Here is a 25,880-nt window from a genome sequence, read left to right as displayed (position 1 = left end):
ATAGATGGGTAGATGGATGGGCAGGTGAATAAGTAGGTGGACAGATGGATGAATGAGTGAATTAATGGACAAATGGGTAGATAGAGGAACTTACAGACAGCTGGAAAGATAGATGGGCAGGTAATGAATGGATGGATGATGGATAGACAGACAGATGGACAAATGGGCGGGTGGGTACATGGACAGATGAATGGATGGATATGAATAGATGGATTGACAAGTGGGAGGATGGTGGATGGCTGGATGGGGAGGGATGGATGTACTGACAGGTGATGAATGGGCAGACAGAGGTTAAGCAGCATGTGCATTTATTCCCAGTCTTCACCTTTGGAAGAAAGCAGGATTTAAACACCGTGGCAATAATGAACAAGAGTGCTCCTAAAACCGTGCACCACGTTTTAGTGGAAAAGTCCGACAGAATAATGTTAGCTGTGCCACTGGCATACACACTTACACGCGGCAATATTCACGCAAGACTTGGGGTTGGACCCTCCCTCCCAGTGACCAAGGACCGCGCAGGCGAGGCACCAGCGAGTGGCCGCGCAGGACAGAAGCGAGACCACGGCAGCTGGAAGCGGTGGTGCGGAGCCGGCGAGGCACTGCTCAGGAGCCGCCCCGGGAAGCCTTCCTGACCGCAGCGGGACGGCTCTTCCCGCCGCTCTCCACCCCGCCGCTCTCCACCCCGCGTCTCTCACCTCCCCCTGCCAGCACGCCCCCTGCACGTGGCAGCGTTGGTGCGAATGAATGCTTTGGAAACCACCAGCGTGTGGACGAAGGGGAGCAGGCAGGTAAGGCAGGAGCCTGGCGCCCCGACCTCGAGCCATCTCCCCCCAAGCTCGAAGAGGCTGGTGCGGGGAACCGCACCCACGCCCACGCCCACCTCACTGCTTTCCAGCCGAATCCTGCAGAAAGCGCTCCGTGACCATGAGCGAAACATACAGATGTTCCGCTTCCTCACAATGTGGAAGGTTGAGACAGCACCTGCCCGAGCAGCACCAGGCCCCTATGTCTCCTGAGAGGGTTCCCCGTGCTGCCCTACTGAGCGGGGCAGGGAGGGGCAGAGGCCCGGTTCTCATCATTTCTATTCGTTCCTTATGACTCGCAGAAATAGGCTTAGGTGACAAGAATGGGAAACCTCCCACATGGGCCTCCTCCTTAAGCTCCCAAGGGTCTGGCGACAGAGGTTACCGTCTCCATTTCTCACACAGGAGAGATGAGCACAGAGAGGTTAAGCCATGTGCCCAGGGCTGCACAGCTAATACATGCCAGAACTGGGATTTGAACTCAGATCCCTGGCTCCAGAGGGGCCAACCAAGGCTGAGAGGGCGACACCCTCCATTTCATCCTCCTGGGCAATCAGATGACCTTTTAAACATGCAACTTCCGTCACTGCCCAGCTTGCCAACCCTCTTGGCTGCCCTCTGACCCCAGGGGAGGACCGTCCCCCAGCCCCCAGCCCCAGCATCCGGTCTCGCTCTCTGCTTTTTTAGGACAAAAGCGGAGAACGGCAGTCAGATGAAGCGTCTGTCTTCAGAACCGGTGACATCATTTGCGGGGCTCAGCACAACATGAATGCGGAGGTCTGACTCGGAAACAGTTAAGAAGTTCAAGGCAGCCGAGGCCGGGAAGCAGGGGCGGCCCGGCGGAATGCGGCCGGTGACCTCACAGGCCCGGCCGATGTTCGAGAGGAGACACACCTGCTGAGAATTCCACGCGAAAGCAGCGAGGGCGCGGCCACGTGAACCTCCTCACATCGAGTGAGAGAAGACAGGACAGAAGGGGGGGACAGCGAGAGGAAGGCCCGGCCCTGCCTGCCGGCATTCATCTTCCACAGGTAGGCACAACGCAAACACTGCGCTTCCTGAGAAATCACTGCCCGGCCGGCGTGGCTCAGTGGTTGAGCGTTGACCTAGGAACCAGGAGGTCAGGATGTGACTCCTGATCAGGACAGAGGCCGGGGTTGCGGGCTCGATCCGCAGTGTGGGGCGTGCAGGAGGCAATAACACTTCTCTCTCATTGTTGATGTTTCTCTCTCTCTCCCTCTCCCCTCCTCTCTGAAGTCAATAAAAACAACCCATGGTTCTGAGAAGAAAAGGATGGAGAGGCTGGACCACCCGACACCCATGGGAGCAGGACCTGCGGATGGGGCGCCCGGGTGTGCAGGAGAGCGCAGTGCCAGCTGATGGCGGCACCCCAGGCACGCGGGAGACCTGAGACTGCTGTGGCTCTGCCGGCCTGTCCCCTGGGGTGCGCCATCCCCTCGGGGCAGGCGGAGGACCGGAGGCCTCAGCACGGCCTGGGGCAGGGCGCAGGCGCCCGCGGCCTGCAGGGCCCGGCTGTGTGTGGGTTCTCAGGGCTCCCCGGTTCAGAGCTCCCCCTAGCTCTGACAACCCCCCAGCTGCAGCCACACGGTGATTCAGGAACCTGGAGGCAGCGCAAATTCCAATGTAAACCTTCTTCCGCCAAAGCACTGCCATTGTTCAGGGAATTAGCGAGAGCAGGACTGAAGGGACGGAGAGGCATCTCACCCACCGCCCGGGCAGGACGCGGAGGAGCGAGCCGGGCCGGAGCCGCGCCCCGGAGCCCAGGGGGACCGTGTGTTTTTGGCTGACATGAGCTATTTCTCCAGAGCTCAGAGCAGGAGTGACGGGAGGCACGCGTGCCTCGGTTCTCTGTGCCTTAGAGGACATAGGGTCACAGCGGGACGCGCCCCGTCAGTCAGTCCCCTGCCCCGTCTCTGAGGCGCTGTCTGCAGGGGCATCCGGGCCAGCCAGTCCCCGGAGCGGGCAGATGTTTAACTCAACTCTGGCAATTATTAGCTCGGCAAGGGCGTGGCCTGGCACAGCTAACCAGCTCCCAGGGAGAAAACATGCGTGTGCCTCCTGGAGGGGGAAGGCCGTGGCTCCCTGCACACGCTGCTCCGGCCCTTACGCGGCAGGAATGATCCCAGTCGACTCACGGGACTGAGGAGCCGGCGGAGCACGGTCATCGTAAAGCCGAGAATCCGGAGGCTCAGAGAGGTTATGTTTCTTGCCCCACATCACACAGCGCACAGGTGGCAGAGCTGGGACTGGGTTCCGGGATCCTGGATCCCACCCAGGAAGCGATGCTCCCCGGGGGGCTTGGGCTGGACTGAGTGGGGGGCCGGGAAGGGGTACAGGGAGAATCCATCTTTGAATATCTCCATCCAAGGCCCAGGGCTCCACCTCTGAGATGTTCACTTCGTTTTTACTTAAAAGAGATAAAGCCAAATGAAAGCAAACGAACCTGTACACACCCATTCACAGAGGCCGTATTCGGAACAGCGGACACCGCCAACGCCACGCCGGGCAATCCCCACGCCGGGCCACGCGATCACAGGACGAATGGCTAACAGGTGCGAGGTTCGTGGCTGCATCCCAAAGGCGGTTGCCTCGGGAAGGGGCTGGTTGCGGGGGGAGATAGACCGGAAAGGGGCGCAGGGCGCTGGGGTGCAACGTCCCTGACTGGGGGACCGGGGTCAAGGGTGTACACAGCTGTCACTCATCAAACTGGAAGCTGAACGCCCTGCCTGTTACTGGGTGTAAATGATGCCTCAAGAGTCAGCCCGCTGGCCCTCTCTGTCAGAGGCTCGTCGGGAGGCCCCTGTGCGGGCCGGGGGGATGGAGGACGCCACGTGCACCTGGGCAGACACCCCACACGCCCCACTTACGTCCAGAGCCTCCGCGTCCTTTGAGGCCCGCGCGCCTCTCTTCCTCCTCCTGGGCGGGGAGCCGGCCTCGGACGGGGTCTGGGCCCTAGACTCCAGGTTCCTGAGCAGACTCTGGGCGTCGTCTACCTAAAACCCAAGGTGGGGACAGGTTGGAGTCCGCAGCCCAGGGCCCCCGGGACGGTGCCATCAGGCCCCCACCCCCAGCGGTCACGCCTGCTCAGCTCCGGGCTGCCAGCTGGCCCCGTGTGCACTGCCCCCTCTCACTCCCACTTGGGGGCAGCTACATCCTGCCAGGCTGCCCCGGAGTGACCCTGAGAAGCCCCAGAACCCCGCTCAGCATGTCCTCAAGTCCTGGAGGCAGCACTGGGTCAAAGGGCATCCCACTGTGCTCCAGGGCGGCCGTAACCCGGAGCGCCTGGACGCTCAGCAGCTCAACTCGAGAAACGGCGCCTGAATATTCCTTTTCCCGTGATTCCCACTGACGTCCCGGGGTGACTTCTCAGAAAATGCGTTAGATCACCTTAAATTCAGAGTGGCTTTATTGTGAACGGCAGGTGGCCGCCACGCTTTGCAGACTCTGCGTCTGCAAATTCGAGAGCTCGCTAACCTTTATCTGTAACCCCAAAGCCAACACCGGGGCGCTGCTGCGTCCTGCCTGGGCGTGCGAGCGGGGAAAAGTCTGAGTGCCTTTTCCTACTGAGAATGAACCGCCTCTGGCTCAGCTCAGACTGCAAACAATGTTCTGTCTAGAGCCTCTTTGTGCTTTTTTGTAGCCATTCTGTTGTTTAAGTGACCGCTAAGTGCAGGCTTGCAGTGTGGCCTAGCGTCCCGAGCACCAGCAGGCTGCGGCGCGCTTCGGGGAGAAAATGAGAGAATTTCGCTCAGGCCTGACTTACCGCGGCTGACCAGGCGGTCAATGTCATCAACAACACCTACTGAGTAACGCGTCTTCACACAGGAGCACACGTAAAACAAGGCTGCGTACTGACCGGTTAAGAGAGCGTGATGACTAGCACCTCACAGGAGCCTCGCCCTGCACACCCGCTCGGGGCCCTGCTCAGTTTGGCTAATTCTGTGTTTGCAGGGAACATAAGCATCGATGTATTTTACATCCTGGTATGCCAGAGACACGGGCCGAGTCCCTCTGGGACCTCTGTCTGCTCATGGGTACCACCTCTGAGCCGTTTGTCAGTGAGTTCGTCAGCTCCTACCATGGAACATCTAATGCTGGCCGGTGTCAGCCTTCTTCCATCCAGTCGCTGGGAACAGAGACATGGACAAAACAAAGCCCCTGGCTCCCTGGAGCTCCCATTCTAGCGCCAGAAGAGAGATGTCAATAAAGAATAAGTAAATAAATAGTATGTCAGAGGTGACAAGTGCTATGGAGAAAAGGTATGGAGGGGGGAATGGAGAGCGATGGGAGGGACGTCTTCTTGGACAAGATGGCATTCGAGAAGACACTTGATGGAAGTGAGACAGCAAGCCATTCAGGTATCCTAGGGACAAGGCCAGGCAGAGCCAGTGCAAAGGCCCTGAGGCAGGAGCATGCTCAGCACGTCCAGGGAAGCGGGTGCGGTGGGGAGGGGAGAGGAGGGGGGCACAGGATGAAGCCAGAGATGCAGGGGCGTTTGCTTAGCAGTCATCGCGGCCCAGCACAGGGGTTGTGCAGGGGCGGCCCCAGGCGGACCATCCTACAGCACTACTCCAGGAGAGTCTCACCCACCCCACAGGGGAGCATCAGTATTTTGCTCCCCAGTTAGAAATGACCAGGAGGCCAAGAGTCACAGCCACTGGGTTACAGACTTACACGAGAGGCAAACAAGAGGAAGAAGAAAACTTAAGCCATGATAAGCTGCTCAGAGAGAGAGAAAAGGTTACATTCACAAAAGAACAGGGTGGTATAAGCACGGAACATTCCGAGGACAAGAAAGAGCAGTCAGCACTCAGTGTGATGGACCTGCTTCCCCTCCCTGAGCCCCCGAGGCTGTCAGACTCCCATGTTACTGTCCTCTGTCTCCTGGCGGCTGTGACCCTCCCAGCCCAGGGCAGGGTCTGTCCGGCTCCCTGAGGCGGCTCTAAGACCGGCCAGGGCTGGCAGTAGAGCGGTGCCCCGGAACTTTTCCTGTTGGGGTGCATGAATGAATGCATGAATGCAAGCATGAGTGCAGCCTCAGGCGGCAGCGGGGCCTCAGGAGGGGCTGACTAGTAACGCACAGAGCGAGGAAGCAGAACGGACATCCAGGGGTGGATCCCCCGCCCTCCGGTCCTCCAGGCTGAGCGGGGCCCCTGCCAGCTCCGTCCAAGCCCCGGTGCTGCAGGTGCGGAGGCCGAGGCGGGAGGGCTTGAGCGGCTGTTTACACCCCAGGGCAGGCACCGCCTCCGCACCCTCCGGACCCTAAGGGAGCCCGGAGCGAGGACCGGTTGCGCGCGAAGCCCGCGATCGCGCTCCACTGGACGCAGAGCCCAGGCCCGCAACCCAGGGGCCTAGGAAGCCCGCGCCCCGTGCGCCCCGCCCTCCGGCTGCCGGCTCGGCCGACCTACCTGGTGTCGGGGCCGCGGGCGCGCGGCGCGGCAGCCCAGCCAGAGGCCGAGGCCGAGGCCGAGCGCGGCGCCCAGCAGCACGGCGGGGGCCAGCAGCGCGGGCACCGGCTGCACCGCGTCCCGGCCCAGCAGCAGCCGCGCGTCGCTCCCGCAGTCCGCCCCGCCGCGGGCCATCGGGGGGCGCTCAGGCCGCGGCCCGGCCGCATCCCGCCGGCCGGCAGGCACCGCTCCGGCCCGCCGTCCGGTGCACCGTCACCGCCAGGTCGGCGACGCCGGACTCGGAGCCCGGAGCCGGGCGCCCGGAACCGGGGCGGGCCAGGGGCTCAGCGCGCTCTCCCGCCTCTCCGGCCTGTGTAGTCTCCTTCCCTGGTCTCCTTTCCCGGGTCCCGGCGCTGCCTGAGCCGGAGGGAGGAGCCTGGATCTTCCGCCCAAAACTTTGAGCCGCCCCCGCCCCAGCCCCAGCCCGGCCTTTGTACTGAGCATGCCCGGAGGGAGCTGTTTTGCAGCCGGAGAACTTTGGGGAGGTTCTGGGTTTACCCTGGGCCTCCGGACTTCAGCGGAGAGGGGTGCCCATCAGCCGAGGAGGGGTGCCCATCAGCGGAGGAGGGTGTTGCTTGGAGAAGTTTATTGGGCGCTTTCAATACGCCAGCGTTCAGTCTGAGGATCTCAGTAACTTTCTGGGCAACCCTCGGGATGGGTACCATTACCCCCGCATCCTCCCGGGGAGGAAGGGCAGAGTGAGAGTCACGTGACTCAGGGCAGGTCGGACTCCAGCCTGGCCTCCACCTCCACCTCTACCCCTGGCCACCCTTGGGCGGCACAGGCCCCCACTGCCTCTGAACTTGTTCTTAAGATTTGGGTCCCAATGCCTTTTCTTTCTCTAAGCCAGTGTGCGGAAAGAGGTTACTCCCAGCCCCAGGAGACACCAGAGGCTGGTGGGCATTCCTTCCCCGGGCATTTACAGCAGACCAGCTGCTCCCACCAGCACCCGGCCCGAAGGACCCGGACCAGGTCAGGCACGGAGGATCGCACCCCTGGCGGGGAGGGAAACAACCGGATGTGTTCAGCTTGCTCTTCCTGGCAGCAGACATTTGCTGAGCAGCTACTATGTGCCAGCTCTTGCCCTGCGGCTGGGGCCACAGCAGTGAACACACGTGTGTACACACACATACACACACTCTTACAGGTTGGAGCTGAATTCCCTAGGAGGGCTGGGGCAGGGGGACCACGGGAGCTGCTACAATGGCTTCCGTGTTCTTAACCTGGACACGCAGCTCGAACTTCTAGTTTTTTCACCATTTCCTCATCAGCCCTTCCCGGGTGGGGGGTGGTGGGGGCAGGCTGGGAACTATTATCCAGATTTAGTTTTTATAGATGCAGATGCAGAAACTGACACCGGAGAGGAAAAGTGGCTCCTGCAAGGTGTCGCCACGAGGCAATGGGACAGGGATGTTGGCGCCTGCGTCTGCCTGGCTCCAGGGCTCGGAGGAGGATGCCATGCAGCCTTCTTAAATGTGCGCCTAGAAGCATCTCCGAGGCTCCTGGGAAGGTCTGTGGGGGCATAACCTGGGGTTCTTGCTCTATGAGGGCTATTTCTTCGGTTACCCAAGCTTGAGTTTGTTGTTGTTATTTTAATATATTTTTTATTGATGTCAGAGAGGAAGGGAGAGGGAGAGAGATGAAAACGTCAATGAGGAGAGGGAATCACTGATCGGCTGCCTCCTGCGCGCCCCCCACTGGGGATTAAGATGGCAACCACACCCCGGACATGTGCCCTGACCTCCTGGCTCCTGGTCAACGCTCAACCGCTGAGCCACACCCGGCTGGGCACTCAAGCGTTAGTTTTAAAAATGTAGTGTTTGCATTTTACTTTATTTCAAAGTGGTTTGAATAGTAAAAACATCGTTTCAATTGCTCATTGTCAACCAGAGCTGATGGTCCAGTCATGCGAGCACTCAAGCCTTTGGCTGGTCTCACGCCAGGGGCCCTGCCGGGGACCCTCTGCCGGAAGCTTAGCTGGTAAATCCCCAGGTCCCCAGATCCCTGCGCCTGTCCCTGTGAACTCAGGGAAGGCCTGTCCGGGGAGGGGAGGAAGGACTGGGGGTGCTGGCTTCCTGGCTGGAGGCTGCCGGCATGAGAGGAGCCCTCTCCCCCGAGAACAGCTGGGAGCTGTAACCGAGGGCCCGCGGAGCAGGAGGACAGGAGACAGTGAGCCATCTGTCTCCTTCCCTCCCTCCAGGGCAAGGCACAGCTTGTCCCCAAGGAGAGTCCCGGGAGTTTGCTCAGCTGCTCCTCCGGGCGCCAGGCACCAACTCAGGCAAGGGCTCCGGCAGTGGGTGCCCGACCAGAAATGAGAGTCACGTTCCCTCTCTGCCCTGAACTGCCAGGCTCTACCCCCTCCCGCACCCCCCCCATCCCCTCTCTGTGCTGTCCCGCCCCCTCTGGGCTCCCCAGGACACGTGGCATCGCCTGTCCAAAAGCTTCTGGGGGGGGGGGGGGGGGCCGCAGGCAGGGCAGACCCTGGTCCAGCCAGGTGTGGCTTTCCGGAAAAGCTGGGTCTCAGCCATGACCCAGAGAACAATGTGGGCCTTAGTGGAGGGGCACTCGGAGCCCCTGGCATCTTTGGGGGCAGGGGGGTCTCCGGGTCTGCCGTGGGTAGTGCCGCGCCCCCGGGTGGGCGTGCGCTCACCCAAGTGTGGCCACCGGCGCCGGCGCGCCAGCCTGGCCCGCTCCCTCCACCCCGTCCTGGGCCGGGACCGCCTCCCGCCCTCCGAGCCCAGCCCCTGGCGACTTCCAGAAAGCTTCCCGGGGGCTGGGGCGCGCACTGGGCATGCTCGGCGGCGGGGCGGGCCCGGGGCCCGGAAGCGGCCGGAACGCCGCCGCGCCCGCCACTTTGGAGCCGCGGGGCCGGGGCGGGCGATGGGCTGGGCGGCCTCCCCGGGGCCCGCCACTTGGGTGCTGGCTGGGGGCCTCCTGGTCGCCGCCTTGGCGCTGCCCGCTGTGCCCGGGGTCCGAGGTCGGCTCCCCGTGGGCCCGGGTGCCCTCCAGCATCCCCTCGGCGCGCAGGCGCCCCCGGACCCCCGCGCAGCCCCCGGGGCGGGCCCGGAGCGCGCGGCGCAGGTGAGGCGGGCCGCCCTTCTGGGGTCTGACCTGGGCGGCTGGGCGCCGTGGAGCCCGGGAACTGAGCAGAAAGCGGGGGGCGCAGGGGCCACGGGAGAGTTTGGGGAGTTCACGCGCACAGAGCGTCCCAGGGAGGGAGCGCCGGCGGCTAAGAGAACAGTTTGGGGATCACCGGCTGGAGGTGTGTCTAGCCGCGCTCTCCTGGCGGATGGATTTAGCCACTTCCCTCTCCTCCCTGCTCCTCCCTCCTGGCTGTCACCCTAGATTTCACCCCTTCTCCCCCAAACGGTCACCAGTCCTGCTGCCTTTCTCTCCTGATCAGCTCAGATGTCTGCCCTCCCGCAGGGCCGCCTGTCCGGATCCGTCCTCACCCCTTCCCCTCTGGCCTTCCTTTCCTCTGGGTCTCCCCCGGCCCGGATTTGTGCTCTCTCCCCTCCGTCTCCCCTCCGTCTCCCCCAGATCTCTAGGTGGTCTGTCCAGGTGTATACCTCTGACCACTTCCCTCCGCTGTTTACACCCCGTACACCCCGAGATCCACGGCAAAGCCCGGCCTCTGTTCCCAGGAATGTGGGTTCAGGGGCCATCCCCACCCTGGGGTCCCCCGGCCCTCCTCACCCAGCTCCCTGGTCTGGGAGGGTCTCTACCTGCTGCCCGGGGCACCTGCGGGGCCGGGAGGGGCGGGGGGCGGGGCGGGTGGTTACAGATTGTAGGTCTCTTGAGTGAGGTCTCCTTCACTTTCTGTTATTGGTTCTCAGGTTTTTCTTAGAGAAGCCAGAAGTGACACTCTGGTGTCAATTACTGAGCTTTTCAAAAGCGCCCAGACAGGCATTCCACAGGGTCCCCTTGCCAGGCCCTGGCCCCCAGTCCAGAGGCGCCCCCTCACCCCCCCTTCCTGTTCTGCACCTGCTCCTCCCTCGGGGAAGCCAGTGCCGGAACTTCTGACAGACGTTTGTTGCTAGGCTCTGCAGGAAAGTGCTTTGAAAACCTAAACATAAATGCTCACCGTGAACTTATTACCCCTCTTTCTCCTCCTGCAGAGGTGAGCCGATAGGCAGTTACCCCATTTCCCACATGGCCGCCACCTGCTCTGTCCAGTTCAGTAGCCAGAGCCACGTGCGGCTGTGAAATGTAACCACGGCAGTGCTCCGTGGCCTCTGTGCTGGTGGCTGATGTATTAGGACGTTCCCGTCCCCGAGGGAAGTTCTGCAGGAGAGGGGGGTGCAGGGCGGAGTGCACAGGGGCTTCGGGAGGGCCACTCGTCTCCCGTGCTTCCGAGGGCCCCCGGCGGCTGTGCTCGCTCTGGGTGCTCGGGACACAGCGCACAGGGTAGTCTCTGCTCCTAAGAGCCCTGCCTTCTGGGGGCAGGAGAAGGACACGAGGTCATGCTGTCGCTCTGTGTGACACGTGGTGGTGAGGCTACAGAGAGACATACGGTGGGCACAGGGGACCGAGAGAGAGCGCGACGAGTGCCCTCCAGACAGGGTGGCCAGGGAGGCGCTTTGAGGAGGCGGCCCGTTGAGCGGAGCCCTCCCGTATGGGGTGAGTGAGGTCAGGGTCATGTCGGAGAAGAGCTTTCCAGGCGGAGATAATAGTGAGACCAAGGCCGTTGGTGGGTCTGCTTGGTGTGGTCCAGGGCCAGCAAGGAGCCGGTGTGGCAGGAGCAGAGCGGGGGGAGGGGAGGGAGGGGTGAGGCCAGAGGGGGAGGAGGGGCCCAGGAAAGGCCCCACAGGAAGAGTAGAGCCAGGGGTCGGGCCTCTGGCTGATCCTCTGAGTGGGATGGAGGCCACGGGAGCAGGCACGCGGCGTGCTCTGAGCCATCCTGTTAAAGCATCCCTATGGCAGGGGTGAGAATAGAGCACGGGGCAGCGGAGGGAGCCAGGAGACCAAGGGAGGAGGCAGGTGGAGACCAGGCAGGCGATGGAGACGAGCTGGACAGGGCGGGGAGCGGCGCTGAGTTGTGGATATGTTTTGAGGGCCGAGTAGAGCCAGTGGGATTTGCTGGGAGTGGGTGCGGGCTGACAGAGAGGAGTCGGATGTAAGTGAAGACCTGGCCCTCAGCCGATGGAAGACTGGGGGTGCCCTAGCTCACTCACGGAAGCCTCTCACGGCAGCGCCTCCCTGTCTGCCGCCCTCCTGCGTCAGCACCTCTGTGCTCAGCTGCCCCTCCTGCGTGTGTTTGCTCTACAAGCTGTGTTTCTTTTTCTTTTATAAATATACTAGAGGCCCGATGCACGAAAATGTGTGCAAGAGTAGGCCTTCCTTCTCCCAGCTGCCGGCACCGGCTTCCCTCTGGCACCCAGGACCCGGCTTCGTCCGCAATGACATCTGGTCTAATTAGCATATTGCCCTTTTATTATTATAGACTAGAGGCCTGATGCACGAAATTCATGCAAGAGTAGGCCCTCGCAGCCATGGCTTCATCCGGAAGGTCATCCAGATGGTCGTTCTGCTGTTCAGCCATTCGGTCAATTTGCATATTATGCTTTTATTATTATAGGCTAGTTCCCTGGTGTACTACTTTGTGCACATTGAAAGGAAATTAATTAGAAGGTGGCCATCAGGGTGGGACTGAGCTAGACAGGCCGGACACACCCTGGCCTCCATCCTACTCAGAGTTCTCCCTGGCCGGCCACACCTGGGGCGGCGCCGGGGCTCGAAGGGCATCTGCAGAGTGAGTGGGGTCCCTCGGGCAGGTGGGGTCCCTCGGCCTGGCCTACGGGGATCGGGCCGAAACAGGCAGTCCAACATCCCCCAAGGGGTCCCGAGTGTGAGAGGGCACTCTGCAAAGTTGCTGTTGGTTAGCAGTTACTGCGTGGAGCGTCTGCCCCCTGGTGGTCAGTGCGTGTCATACCTACCGGCCACTTGGCTGGTAGGCTGCTCGCTTAGCCTTTTATATACATAGATTTTTATTGATTTCAGAGAAGGGAGAGGAAGACAGAAACATCAATGATGAGAGCAAATCATTGATTGGCTGCCTTTTACACGCTCCCTACTGGGGATCAAGCCCACAAACCAGCCATGTACCCTGACTGGGAATCAAATCATGACCTCCTGGTTCATAGGTTGATGCTCAACCACTGAGCCACGCCAGCCAGGCCAAGCTGTGTTTCTTGGCTGGTTGTCTGCAGGATGCTGTGTGAGCATCAGAGGACTCGCCAGCCAGGTCCCTGCGTGAGGTGGGGAGCCGGCATGTCACAGAGCCGGGAGTGTAGGGCGGGGCAGAGGCCTGGGCGGCAAAGGCTGCTGCGTGTGCAGGTGTCCTCGGAGCATCACTTCTCCTCTCTGCGTCTTCGTGCCCCTGCACAGCGGGAGGGCGGCGCTCTGGAGAGGGGGTGTGCGTTGTGGAAGGATCACAGGGTGTGGAGTCACACAGGCCGGGGTAGAGTCCAGCTTCCTGCCTGTGCGACCTTGGGCAGGTGAGCTAGCCTCCATGAGCCTTAGTTTCCTCATCTCTAAAATGGGAGGAATGGAATTTGGGTATGGCCTGGCCGGCGTGGCTCCGTGGTTGAGCATCGACCTATGAAGCAGGAGGTCACGGTTCGATTCCCAGTCAGGGCACATGCCCAGTGTGGGGCGTGCAAGAGGCAGCCAATTCTCTCTCATCATTGATGTTTCTCTCTCCCTTCCTCTCTGAAATCAATAAAAACATATTTTAAATAAAAAGAAATCGGGTATCTAGAGTGCTGGGCATACACCTAGCACTAGGGAAATAATAGCCATTATTATAGTTACTGACATCACGGAGAGCTGCCCAGTCTGTGATTCAGAGCATGTAGGTAAAGGGTGTGTCCTTACCATGGGGCCAGGCCCTGGGTCAGGGGGTCAGGGGGCATGTGGCAAGGGCAGAATGAACACATTGTGAGGATGAGGGGCGGCGGGGGCTGGTGTCTGGTGGGCAAGGCCGGGCTCTCCATTGGGATTTTCCAGGAGGGGACCAGACCTGGGCGCCTTCTCCACATGGATGATGGACCAGCTGACGGGAGGCCGCCCCGTGCACGGCAGCCCACGTCCACTCCGTCGCCGCTGTGTGGGCTGGCGTGCCCTGTGTGACAGCCAGGAGGCGTGCGCGGCATTAATGCCTCCGGCTGAAATGCCAGCCCTGGTTTGTGGCGTCCCTGTGGCAGACCAGGAAAAGCCCGCATTCCTCCTCCCTCCTGGGTTTAGGTTCCGGTCCTTTGCTGCTCCTTAAACACAATCTCCGAGGTGACGGGAGGCAGTGACTGGGCTAGCGGAGTCATTCCTGACCCCGTCCAAAGCGCACCCTGCACTTTTCCTACATGCGTGCGGCGTGACGTGGTTTTTGTTTCGTGACGATTTCTGTATTTTCTTGTAGCCTGGACACATTTCCAGAGACGCTCAAGGAACTTGGGAGGACGGAGTGGTTTTTCAGAAGTGTGCAGTGGTAAGTGCTCGGAGGGGGCTCACGCTCCGAGGGGAGATCATGGGGTTTTGCCCACATCATCGATGAGCGAGGTGATGCGTTTAAGAACTGGGAGATGGCACGGTTACCTACCCAGGTCTGGGCACGTGAGCGACGAGCCGGCCGACGAGGGATTTACATGGTATTTCACCAGGGCTACGTGTTTTGGTGGCGATGAAATTAGTGTTAGCGAAAATCCACTGGGATCCCTTACAGCAGGTTTTCACAGGGCGTGGTGCTTGACAGCTGGAAGGGTTGTTCACCATCTTCTAGGTCTTGCATCCTACGAGACGGCTTTCGCATCGTCCTGGTGGGGGGCCCCCAAGCCCACCGTCCGGCTCTGGTTCGGTAGAAGGCAGCACCACCCTAGCTGGTTTGCTCAGTGGTTAGAGCACTGGTTCCCGGACTGAAGGGTCCTCCCCATTCAGGGGCATGTGTCTTGGTTGCAGGCTCGATCCCCGGCCCTGATCGGGGCATGTGCAGGAGGCAGCCAGTTGACGTGTCTCTCTCACCTCTAGGTTTCTCTCTCTGTCCCTCCCCCTTCCTTACACTCTCTAAAAACCAGTGGGAAAATATCCTCGAGTGAGGATTGACAAAGCAAAACGAACAGAAGGCCTCACAGCACTCAGCAAGCGGCTGTGCTCACAGAGTTCACAGCAGAGGGAGGTGGGTTAAAGTCAGCAAAGAAAATCACCCGTGGGACAGCGTTTCATTTTCCAGTGAAGCGGGACGTCCGCCAGGGACGCTCACCTGAGCCTTGGTGTCCAGGATTTTTATGGGGGTGGGTCAGTGACTGAGTCTCCAGCCCCCCCAGACAGAGGTCATCATGACACAGCGTGGCCCGTGGTCCCCCCCCGCCCCCCCAGGAATCCCGATGTGAGCACACACTCCCTGTTGTGGCTGAGGCCACAGGTATCACAGGTGTGTGACCCCCTTACCAGGTGTTTCAAGGCCGTTAGAGGTCAGTCCCGCAGGACCGGGTCCAGGGCCAGCCTTCCCTTGGGACGTACATCGGGGGGGGGGGCAGCCCGAGCCGTCTGAGCGAACCCTCGTCACAGCCCTCATCCTCTCCCAGGCCCTCAGGTGGCCTGTTCCCCGCCCCCTCCAGTGAGTGCTCCCGTCTCTTCATGTCCTAGAGACCTTTTCTCCACGTGCATGCCATCCTAAGTATATGTGTGTGTGTGTGTGTGTGCTTGTGTGTGTGTGTGCGCGTGCGTGTGTGCTTGTGTGTGTGCTTGTGTGTGTGTGCGCGTGCGTGTGTGCTTGTGTGTGTGTGCGTGTGTGTGCTTGTGTGTGTGTGTGTGTGTGTGCTTGTGTGTGTGTGCTTGTGTGTGTGTGTGTGTGTGTGCTTGTGTGTGTCTGGACACACACCTTCCTCTTCCCCTTCCACAGGGGGCGTGCCCAGCACACGCAGTCTCCAACCTGCTTTCTGCACTTGCGTCCCTGCGTCACTTTCCTGGGGACGTGCCGGGCGAAGGAGGGGGCGGGAGGGTGGCAGGTGAGCCAGAGAGGGCAGCAGGGCGCGCTTGCAGAGCCCGGGTGGGGAGCCCCGCTGTTGGGCCCTGGGCTGCTTCCAACAGCCGAGCCAGACGTGGCCGGGCAGAACCTGGGGGGGCACAGCCTGCAGGCAGGAGCCGGCTCGGGCGACGCTGGAGACCAGATGGCAGGCAGAGGCCCCGAGCGGGCTCCGGGGCCAGCTCTCCCACATCGGGGAGTGAGACCGACCACGGCTTGCTTCTCTCGGGGGCACCAGGGTCGCGCTCCCCGGCCTGACCTTGGCTCTGTGCCGGGTGCTTCCTCTCCGTTTCTCCGAGGAACGCTGTCACCGCCTCCCAGGGTCCCGGTTACTGCGGACGCCACAAACCAGGCCACAGCGAGGCTGTGCCAGACCCTCCCCGGCCTCCAGATCAGCCCGGGGAATTCTCAGCACCTTTGTGAGACCCTCGTGCCCTCTGCCCTAGAGACGTTTCGTGCCATGTGCATGTGTGTGTGCACATGCGTGTTCCCCTACACATATGTATACACACGCGCATGCATACACGGACCTCTGCCTGACCTAGCATGCCCACGTCGAACCAGAGCACCGTTTTAGGGAGTGGGCCTTGTCGCCGAGTCCGCCCTCCCTTCGTCCCGCCGCAGGTGTCCGGGCCGAGCGTGGCGCCGACGGCCCAGGTGCGTCTGCTGGTGAACAACACCCCGGGGCCGGGGGCCGCCGACCTGGCGGATCTGCTTTTGCTGGACAACATCACTGGCCTCGCCGTCAGGGAGTCGGCGGGAAACAGGACCGCGGCCGGGCTGCAGGCCTTCAGGAGGCAGCTTCTGCAAGGTGATGGCAGCGGGCCGGCAGGGAGGGAGTGACAGGCTCACGGAGCATGGGGTCGCCCACAGGCGTGTTCTCAGACACGGCACACGTGTTCTCCCGGCGGATGGGTCGTCAGAGGAGGGGACCGCCTTCCAGTATCTGCATCTGACAGGCTGGATCTGTTACTTAACTTACAGAGAGATAGGATTTGGGGAAAGAGTCTTTAAAAAATGACATATATTCCATTCTTATGAAAAATTTCAAACATGAGCAAAGATGGAGTGATAGTGAATCCCAGTACGTCCGTCACCACCACATGACCAAAATGGCCGCCACGCAGAAAGCGGAGCCCGTGTGGGGGTGCTGGAGAGAGGTCTGAGCAGAGAGGTGGTCCCATGTGAGGCTGCTGTAGCCCGTCACACAGGGAGGCGAGGTTGGAGGACGTGCGTAGGTAAGGCCGCGCGGCCCGCTGAGGCCCCGGCGCCCTGCACTGCCCCCCCAGGCCTGGCCTGGTGCTGCCTGGCGGGGTCCACGTGGCAGCGGGTACCCTGTCACCGGGGCCCAGAGTCTGCAGAGGCCTTCCCTTAGCGTGGAGCGGATGCTGGGATGAACACATCCCGCCTGGATTCCGAACCAAACAGAAAGGTTCTAGATTTCCTGCGAGAGGGAGCTGAACACGTCCTGCACTGGGAGACAGACCCCCGTCCCGGGCAGTGCTGGGGGGGGGGCAGGTATGACATCACAGGAGCAGAGAGGGGCTCCTGCCCCTGGCACCTGCCCACAGCCCCTCCCAAGGGGAAAAGCCAGGGTGCCAGGGGTGGGCATGCTCTCCCCGCTAACAGGTGGGGGAGTCTCACAGGCTCCCCTGCTGCCCACGTGGGCCTCGGTGGCCACCTCCTCTTAAAGATGTGGCTGTCTGGGGGGTGGTGAGACGTGGGGGTCTGGGGGGTGGTGAGACGTGGGTGTCTGGGGGGTGGTGAGACGTGGGGGTCTGGTGGTGGTGAGACGTGGCTGTCTGGGGGTGTTGGGTGTGGCTGTCTGGTGGTGGTGAGACGTGGGGGTCTGGGGGGTGGTGAGACGTGGGGGTCTGGGGGGTGGTGAGACGTGGGTGTCTGGGGGGTGGTGAGACGTGGGGGTCTGGGGGGTGGTGAGACGTGGGGGTCTGGGGGTGGTGAGACGTGGGTGTCTGGGGGGTGGCGGGATGTGGGTGTCTGGGGGGTGGCGGGACGTGGGTGTCTGGGGGTGGCGGGACGTGGGTGTCTGGGGGTGGCGGGACGTGGGGGTCTGGGGGGTGGTGGGACGTGGGTGTCTGGGGGGTGGTGAGACGTGGGTGTCTGGGGGTGGCGGGACGTGGGTGTCTGGGGGGTGGTGGGACGTGGGTGTCTGGGGGGTGGTGGGACGTGGGTGTCTGGGGGGTGGTGGGACGTGGGTGTCTGGGGGTGGCGGGACGTGGGGGTCTGGGGGGTGGTGAGACGTGGGTGTCTGGGGGTGGTGGGACGTGGGTGTCTGGGGGGTGGTGAGACGTGGGTGTCTGGGGGGTGGCGGGACGTGGGTGTCTGGGGGGTGGCGGGACGTGGGTGTCTGGGGGGTGGTGGGATGAGGGGGTCTGGGGTGAGGCGGGCATGGCTGCGTGGCAGAGGCCCCTGTCCTGACCCCCATATGCCTTCTCTCTGAGCAGTCGGAGACTCCTTCTCAGTCAGCTACACGGCCTCGCTGGAGGCCGGGGACCTTGGGCGGGGAGAGGTCCTGCTGCTGCCGGCCCTGCTCACCTTCCAGAGCGCCTCCACGGTGCGTGTCGCTGCGTCGCTCGCTGTCTGCCTGCTCACCGCCCGGGAGGAGGTTTTAGCAACACCCACACGTCACTGGGAGAGAAGTGCTCCCCCCTCCTCTGTCTCTCCCTCCCTCCCTCCCTCCCTCCCTCCCTCCCTCCCTCCCTCCCTCCCTCCCTCCCTCCCTCCCTCCCTCCCTCCCTTCTCTCCTCCCTCCTCTGTCTCTTCCTCCCTCCCTCCCTGCCTCCCTCCCTGCCTCCCTCCCTGCCTCCCTCCCTGCCTCCCTCCCTCCCTTCTCTCCTCCCTCCTCTGTCTGTCCCTCCCTCCCTCCCTCCCTCCCTCCCTCCCTCCCTCCCTCCCTCCCTCCCTTTCCTCCTCCCTCCTCTGTCTGTCCCTCCCTCCCTCCCTCCCTCCCTCCCTCCCTCCCTCCCTCCCTCCCTCCCTTTCCTCCTCCCTCCCTCCCTCCCTCCCTCCCTGCCTTCCTCCTTCAGTGACATCAAATTCCGGATAAGTGCACGGGCCCAGGCATCTCACACACTTAGCCGTGAGCCGGGGGCCCTGAGCCCCTCATTATGACCTTGAATGACCACCCAACGCCGTGGGCCTGCGGCAGACTTCGGGGATCACTGATGCTAGATGTTGATTCCCGCGCTGGGCCTTGCGCAGAACGCGCTCCAGCCAGTGGCCTCACCTGGTTGGTGTGCGGGAGCTGCGTGACCAGGTGCCGCGGTGAGATGGCTCAACACAGCAACCCAGGCCCTCGCACCGGGAGGCTGGAGCCCGGGTCAGGGTGTCCGAGGGTGGCTCCCTCTGAGTCTGTCCCCCTGTGTCCGCCCCTCCTCTCATACGGACCCCAGTCCCACTGGAGAGAGCCCGCCCCGATGGCCTCATCTGCCCTTAGTGACCCCCGAGAGGACCCCGTCTCTGATCACACTGGGGTAGGGCTTCACCTAGGGGTTTTGGGGGTCACGATTCGGCCCGTGCATTCACCTTGCTGTTAATCCCCGTGGGCGGTGAATGGCCTGGTTGTGGCGTGTGGCAGGCGCTGTGCACTCGGGGGGCCCGGGAGGGGGAGGTTCCGTCCTTGTCCTCACGCAGCTCACATGCCAGTTGCTTTGGCCTTTAGTTCGGACGTCAGCCCTGGAGGAAGTGTATTCATGGGCCTGAGAAACAAGACTCAGAGGGGACTGCCTGCCCAGGTCACAGGGCAGCGTCAGACTCAGACCCTCAGCTGCCGGCCCTCGCGCCCGAGGCTGCCGGGCCTGCGTGTGGCGTTGCTGCTGCGATAGGGGGAACATCCCAGGTAAAGTTAGATCAATCGGAAGGTTCCAGAAGCGAAGGACCGGATACACGAAAACAACATGAAACTGTCGGAAAAGACAAATCTCTCAGAAAATAATTCAGGACAAAGTCAAGGACGGAGGACAGAGAGGCGTAAAACATAGAGATGAAACGGCCTAGAAGCAGTCCCGGTTTCAGAGGCCTGGCAGCCGGGCGAGGTAAATCAAGTCTCAGATGACATGACCGTCGGAGCCAGCGCTGCAGCTCGGGCCTGCAGGGAGGGTTGTGCAGGGAGGGGCCGCGGCCGCGCCCCTGCCTTCACGCTCTGGCCGGACGGACGCGTTTCCCAGCCCGAGTGTTTGCCGCGAGCTGGGTGAGGACGGATGTTCTGCAGAGGATGTTTGGCAGAGGGTGTTTGGCAGAGGCAAAGACCGGCTCCGCAGCGCTGGGAGCCCCTGTCTGCTCGGGCCTGGGTGCCGGGCGCCAGGGCGGGCGGAGAAAGAGGAGTGCGCAGTGAGCCAGTTATGACCTGGCCGGCGCGCTCCCTGCCGCGGCTGCCACTGTCTCGGTGAGGACACGGGTTAGGATCACAGCCTCCGGAGAGAAGGCAGCTTCCCAGGCCACCTTCCCCCCTGACGGACTGTAAGACCCCTGCACGCTCTGTCACCCCAACAGTCACGGGCCCCTTCGGGCTCTGGGCACAGTGGGTGGGAAGTATACCAAACGTTACCCATGCGTCAGACTCCAACACCCGTTGACCAACACGCTCCTCGTTTGTTTTCTAGAACAGAACACAGCTGAAAGCCCTTCTCACCATCACGGCAGAGGACACGGTAACGGTAAGAGGAGATTCCAGCCGGGGCGCCCCTGCTGCCCAGTCCCCGGCCTCAGCCTGGGAGGGGCCGGCCGTGCCCCACAGCAGGCTGGGGCTGCGCGCAGTCTGGGGTCGCAGGGACCCCGCCCCTGAGGACCCCGGGGCAGGGCTCCTGGGGAAGGTCCGCTGAGGCCCGAATGCTACAGCCAGGCTGCCGCATGTGCAGCCCAGGCCCACCGTGGACCGGCTCTGGGCCCTGGGGCCCTGGGTTTAACCGCTGCTACTGTGGCATTATAATCCGTAAAACAGACCAAACCAGCGCCTCCTTTAGGGTGTTCTTGGGGGAAGTACATGGATTAATGCACATAAAGCTCTTCGAACCATCTCTGGTGCTTTGTAGCTGGCATGCTCATACATGGTCGCCACAGGGCAGAGGGCAGTGAGGGTGATGCTGCTGCTGATAGTGATGATGATGATGGTGGTGGTGGTGTTGGTGGTGGTGATGGTGATGATGGTGGTGGTGGTGTTGATGGTGATGGTGATGATGGTGGTGGTGGTGGTGATGGTGGTGATGGAGATGATAGTGATGATAGTGGTGGTGGTGATGGTGATGGTGATGATAGTGATGATGGTGGTGGTGGTGATGGTGAAGGTGATGATAGTGATGATGGTGATGATGGTGGTGGTGGTGGTGGTGATGGTGGTAATGATGGTGATGGAGATGACAGTGGTAATGATGTGATGGTGAGGAGGAGGATGGTGGCAAGGATTCCGATGGCGATAGTGACAGTGATGATGGTGATGATGATGGTGGAGATGATGGTGATATTGATGATGATAATGGTACGTCTTGAGATCTCACTGTTCTCTAGCCATCTTCATGGCGGAGGGAAGTCCGGGGAGCAGGACCTAGCTTCATTAAGCAACACTGATAAATGAAGACGGGTGAGGAGACGGAAGTAAGGGTTGTGAGAGGGCCTGCCCCAGGAGGCAGCCTCCACCTGCACTTGCTTATCACGTGGTGTCAGAAGGTAGGAATCGGAGGCGAGGCGGGGAGAATGAGGGCGGATCCGCAGAGCCGGCCCTGGCGCTGCCCACTTCTAGGTCCAGGCATTCATTCCTGCAGCTGAGCTGCTCAATAAGCGAGGTCCTGCTCCCCGACCCGCCACAACACTCCGTGACCTGCCGCTCCGCGACCCGCCGCACCGCTCCCCGACCCTCCGCACTGCCTCTGCGCTTCAGATTCTCTTGGCCCCACGACTGGCCAAAGTAGAGCAGGATCTCAAGGTGGAGACTGAGACGGTGGAGGTGGGAGAGGGAGAAAGGCGAGGTGGCCTGGCTCAGTTGACCTGTTCTCGGTCATGAAGTAGGTGTGGAGGAGAGAGGGGGGTCTGGTCCTGCCTCACCCTGCCTGCCTGTAACTCTGCCCCAGAACTGATGTTTCTCATCAGTCAGACCAGTAGCTGCTCCATGCTGTGGGAGGTTGGAGCTAACAGTATTTTAGGAAAACCCCACAGCCCGCGGGACCGTGGGCAGTGTGATGGGTGGGGAGGAGCCGAACTTCGGAGCCAGCAGTTAGCTCTGCATTTTCTCAGCTGCGGACTGTGGTGATCTCTCTAATCTCTCCGCATCTCCCTTTGTGTGTCAGTGCAGTGGGGGTAATGCAGCCCCCTCGGCTCGCTGACGACTGAGGGATGCAAAGCCATAACACACTTCCTTCGTTTCCTGGGGCGGCCGTAAGAAATTATTTCAAACTGGGGAGCTTGGAACAGCGGAAACTCACGGCTCCCCAGGTCTGGAGGCCGGAAGTCTTGGAATCAAGATGTGGGCGGGGCCGTGTTCCCTGCCAAGGCTCCGGAGAAGAATCCATGGAGGCCTCCTCTGGCTTGTAGCTGCGTCACTCCCATCGCTGCCTCCGTGGTCACGTGGCCGCCTCTGTGTGTGTGTGTGTCTGCCTCCACGCCGCCCTGTCCTTGTGAGGACACGGTCATTGGATTAGGATCCCCCCCCACCCCCCAATTCAGTATGACTTCACCTTAACCTGATCACTTCTGCAAAGACCTCATTTCCAAAGGCAGTCATTTTCGTCGGTCCTCGGCGTGCAGACTTCACCGTATCTTTTCAGAGGACGCAGGTCAACCCCTGCACACCCCTGGCCCAGGCACTCGCATGTTGTCGGTGAGCAAACGTCATTAATTCCCCTTCCCGCCCCGTTCTTCTTCTAAAGCTGCAAAGAAAGGATCTGCCTCCGTGACAGAGCGGCCTTCAGCACCGATGGCCTCAAGGTCGCTCTGTGACGACCTTGGTTCTCTTTCGACAAGAGCGTTGGGTCTCCTCCCCTCAGTGTTGGACAGTAACCTCCGTGCACTGCTGTTCCTACTCCTCCGGCTCACTGTCCTGCTCTTATCTGGCAGCTGCACACATCAGGCGCCGAGGGCGAGTCCCGCTCACGGAGGACGCGCCGTTCGTTCCGGTGCGGATCGCAATGTGAGACTTAGATCAGGCTGTCGGCGATGGGGCCTCAGACAGCAGCTCTGTGCAGAGGCTGGTCGTCCAAGGCGAGTCTCATGTGGCCTTGGCCTTGGGTGCAGGTTCCAGGAGACCGCTGGGCCGGAGCGCCTGTGTCTGACGTGACTTGGCTCTGACTGCCTGGAAGGCTGGGCTGGCCTCATGGGTCTGTCAGGAAAACTTCACCTTGGCCGCAGCCAGGAACGAGGAATAGGCGAGCCGTCTTCAGGCGGCTGAACTGCACTCCATCTTCCCGTCATCTGGAGGCATTTTCAATTAACCTTGTGTCACACGTGGGTTTCCCAGAAGCAGAGGCTGAGACAGAGCTTGGGGTGAGGCGTTCACCAGCGTGCGGAAGGCAGTTGGCACAGCAGGCCTGAGGCTGCCGTCCTTGGAGAGGCCGGCTGGCGAGGGAGGCCCTGGGTGGGCATTTGGGGATGTGGACTGATCCAGGAGGGCTGCCACTATTCCCCAAGCTGACAGGAGTGGCTTGCTGCACCTAAACCGCTTTTATAGACAACACTAGAGGCCCGGTGCATGAAATTCATGCACGGGGAGGGGGGGTCACTCATCTCGGCCTGCACCCTCTCCAATCCTGGACCCCTCAGGAGATGTCTGCCTCTTGCAATCTGGGACCGCTGGCTCCTAACCTCTCGCCTGCCTGCCTGCCTAATCACCCCTAATTCCTCTGCCTGCCTGCCTGATTGTCCCTAACTGCTCCCCTACTGGCCTGATGGACCCTAACTGCTCCCCTACCTGCCTGATGGCCCCTAACTGCTCCCCTACCTGCCTGATGGCTCCTAACTGCTCCCCTGCTGGCCTGATTGCCCCTAACCGCCTCTGCCTCGCCCCGCACCCAGGACCCAGGATTCCCTCCTCTGGCCGGTCGCAGGCACCTGGGACCCGGGCTTCCCTCCCTCTGGCTGGCCGCAGGCATCCAGGACCTGGCTGGCTTCGCCCAGGCCGGCCGCAGCCGCTGGCGCCTGGGACCATGGGGCAGGTGGCTTGTCCCTCTCCTGGGCCACAGCCTGGCTGGTCCCCATTCCTCTCTCGCAAGGTCATTTGTGCCTGACTGGTCCCCACTCCTCTCTCTCCAGGGTTGAGTGTCTTAGCTGTTACGGCGTGAGGGTGTGACGACTATTTGCATATTAGCTCTTTATTAGATAGGATATTTTGTGCTGAACACCTGCTTTCCTCCTGGGAGCTGGGATTTGGGCACATGCCAGGCAGCGGGTGCCTCGGGCCGTTCCTGAATGAACAGACACCCTGGGCACTGAGTCTCTAATGAGTTGGGCTGGTGGACAGCATTTCCCGTGAGTTGTCACCCTCGTTGCTTGGGGAATAAAGCATGTCCCGTGTGACTCTGGGAGAGGACTCTGGCTCCTGGTTGCCACTGGATTTCAACCGCGTGCCTTTTTCCTTTGCTGATTTGCGTGGACTCTTGCTGTGATAAATCAGCCGTGAGTGTGACTATATGATGGGTCCTGTGAGTCCTCTTAGTGAATCGTCAAACCTGGGGGCAGTTGGGGGTTCCCCCATCCAGTCAGTGGTCACCTGTGAGAGGAGGAGGAGGAAATAGGATGGAGAGAGGAGGAAGTCGAGCTGTGATCCAGCTCACAAAGCCTCCCCCTCCCCCTCCCCCAGTAGGGGGCTTTGGAGGGAGTTTTGCCTGGCCCACCATCCCTCTTGAGGCTGAAATGACTGCCAGGATGCCCCTGCTGTGCTGTTACCAGGGTAAGCTGTTCTTGGAAGGGCATGACCTCAGGCAGGTGTTTCTCTGCAGCTGATCTAGACCATGAACCTGGAGGTCTGTGACCCCACAGCCCATAGCTGGGCTCCAAGTCCTTTCTGGAAGGAAGAGCTGGATGGTATAACTTCTCATTTACCAAACTGACCTTAAAGAGTATTTATTACTAGAGGCCCGGTGCACGAATTCATGCACCATAGGGTCCCTCAGCCTGGCCTGCAGGATCAGGCTGAAAACAGCTCTCCGACATCCCCCAAGGGGTCCCGGATTGTGAGAGGGCGCAGGCCAGGCTGAGGGATCCCACCAGTGCACGATCAGGGTTGGGGAGGGACGTGAGAAGTTGGCCAGCTGGGGAGGGACCTCAGGAGGCTCCAGGGCATGTTTAGCCCATCTCGCTCTGTCCCAATTGGCTGGACTCTAGCAGCAAGCTAACCTACCAGTTGGAGCGTCTGCCCCCTTGTGGTCAGTGCATGTCATAGCAACTGGTCAACTGGTCAATTGTCTGCCCCCTGGTGGTCAGTGCACATCATAGGAAGCGGTTGAGCAGCCTTAGTATATCCGTAGCATATTACACTTTGATTGGTTGAACAGCCGACCGGTCAACCAGACACTTAGCATATTAGGCTTTTATTATATCCTGTATAATAAAAGGCTAATATGCAAATCGACCAAATGGCAGAACGACCGGTCACTATGATGCGCACTGACCACCAGGGGGCAGACACTCAATGCAGGAGTTCCTCCCTAGTGGTCAGTATGCTCCTACAGGGAGAGCGCCACTCAGCTAGAAGCCGGGCTCAAGGCTGGTGAGCACAGCGGCGGTGGCGGGAGTCTCTCCTTCCTCTGTGGCAGTGCTAAGGATGGATGTCTGACTGACGGCTTAGGCCCACTCCCCACAGCAGGCCTAAGCCGTCAGTCAGACATCCCCTGAGGGCTCCCAGACTGCGAGAGGGTGCAGGCCAGGCTGAGGGACTCCCCGCTCCCCCCGAGTGCATGAATTCCGTGCACCGGGCCTCTAGTAGGATTATAATTTTTGTCTCCTGTTGATACAAGTAGTACATGCCCACTGTAGAGATCGCAGAAAACAGAAACCTAGCCCTAGCCAGTTTGGCTCAGTGGATAGAGTGTCAGCCTGCGGACTGAAGGGTCCTGAATTCGATTACTGGTCAGGGTGCATGCCCAGGTTGTGGGCTCAGTCCCCAGTGGGGAGTGTGCAGGAGGCAGCCGATGAATGATTCTCTCTCATCATTGATGTTTCTATCTTCTCCCTCTCCCTTCCTCTCTGAAATCATTTAAAATATATATTTAGAGAGAGAGAGAGAGTAAAATCACAGAAACCTAAAGAGGAGACTCATCAAATCCTCATACTCAACACAGTTCCAGGGGGTTTCTTCATAGGTTACATACGTGTCTGTGTGCGTGGATATTATTTTTACTTTAGTGAAATTGGGATCTTCCTGTGCATATAGTTTTGTATCTTCTTTAAAAATCTTACATTAGGATATAAGCATTATATTATTAAAAATTCACACAAAAATCAGTTGCATTTCTCTCCACTTACAATGAACAATACAAAAAGGAAATTATGAAAACAATTTAATTTACTGTAGCATCAAGGAGAATTGGGTACTAGGGAAGAAACGTAACCAAGAGGAGAAAGACGTGTGCACTGAGCACCACCAAGTGC

At 60.7% G+C, this 25,880-nt stretch overlaps 2 protein-coding genes and 1 long non-coding RNA gene across 5 annotated transcripts in view; 2 read left to right on the top strand and 1 right to left on the bottom strand.

Annotated features, from left to right (window-relative positions):
* EVC (EvC ciliary complex subunit 1) overlaps positions 1-6,607 on the bottom strand; it is a 46,660-nt gene extending 40,053 nt beyond the window's left edge. For all 3 annotated transcript variants that reach the window (XM_054708196.1, XM_054708197.1, XM_054708198.1), the window contains exons 1-2: positions 6,233-6,607; positions 3,692-3,817 (exon numbers count right to left, since the gene is read on the bottom strand). In XM_054708196.1, coding sequence (XP_054564171.1) covers positions 3,692-3,817; positions 6,233-6,406 — 300 coding nt within the window. In that variant the 5' untranslated portion in view covers positions 6,407-6,607. The remainder of the gene's footprint in view (positions 1-3,691; positions 3,818-6,232) is intronic.
* On the top strand, positions 2,896-5,054 carry LOC129147189 (uncharacterized). Its single transcript, XR_008554514.1, has 3 exons — positions 2,896-3,020; positions 3,288-3,376; positions 4,465-5,054. It is a non-coding gene; the product is annotated as an uncharacterized LOC129147189 (long non-coding RNA).
* A 2,518-nt stretch (positions 6,608-9,125) lies between the features above and the next one.
* Positions 9,126-25,880, top strand: part of EVC2 (EvC ciliary complex subunit 2) — a 53,833-nt gene continuing 37,078 nt past the window's right edge. Inside the window, exons 1-5 of the mRNA XM_054708195.1 lie at positions 9,126-9,352; positions 13,686-13,754; positions 15,912-16,098; positions 17,753-17,862; positions 19,910-19,963. Of these exons, the coding sequence (XP_054564170.1) occupies positions 9,152-9,352; positions 13,686-13,754; positions 15,912-16,098; positions 17,753-17,862; positions 19,910-19,963 (621 nt within the window). The 5' untranslated portion in view covers positions 9,126-9,151. The remainder of the gene's footprint in view (positions 9,353-13,685; positions 13,755-15,911; positions 16,099-17,752; positions 17,863-19,909; positions 19,964-25,880) is intronic.

Source organism: Eptesicus fuscus, chromosome 2, assembly GCF_027574615.1.
Source record: "Eptesicus fuscus isolate TK198812 chromosome 2, DD_ASM_mEF_20220401, whole genome shotgun sequence".
Classification (NCBI taxonomy): Eukaryota; Metazoa; Chordata; class Mammalia; order Chiroptera; family Vespertilionidae; genus Eptesicus; species Eptesicus fuscus.
The sequence above is the reverse complement of the archived record's forward strand: the minus strand, read 5'-3'. Positions and strand labels throughout refer to the sequence as shown.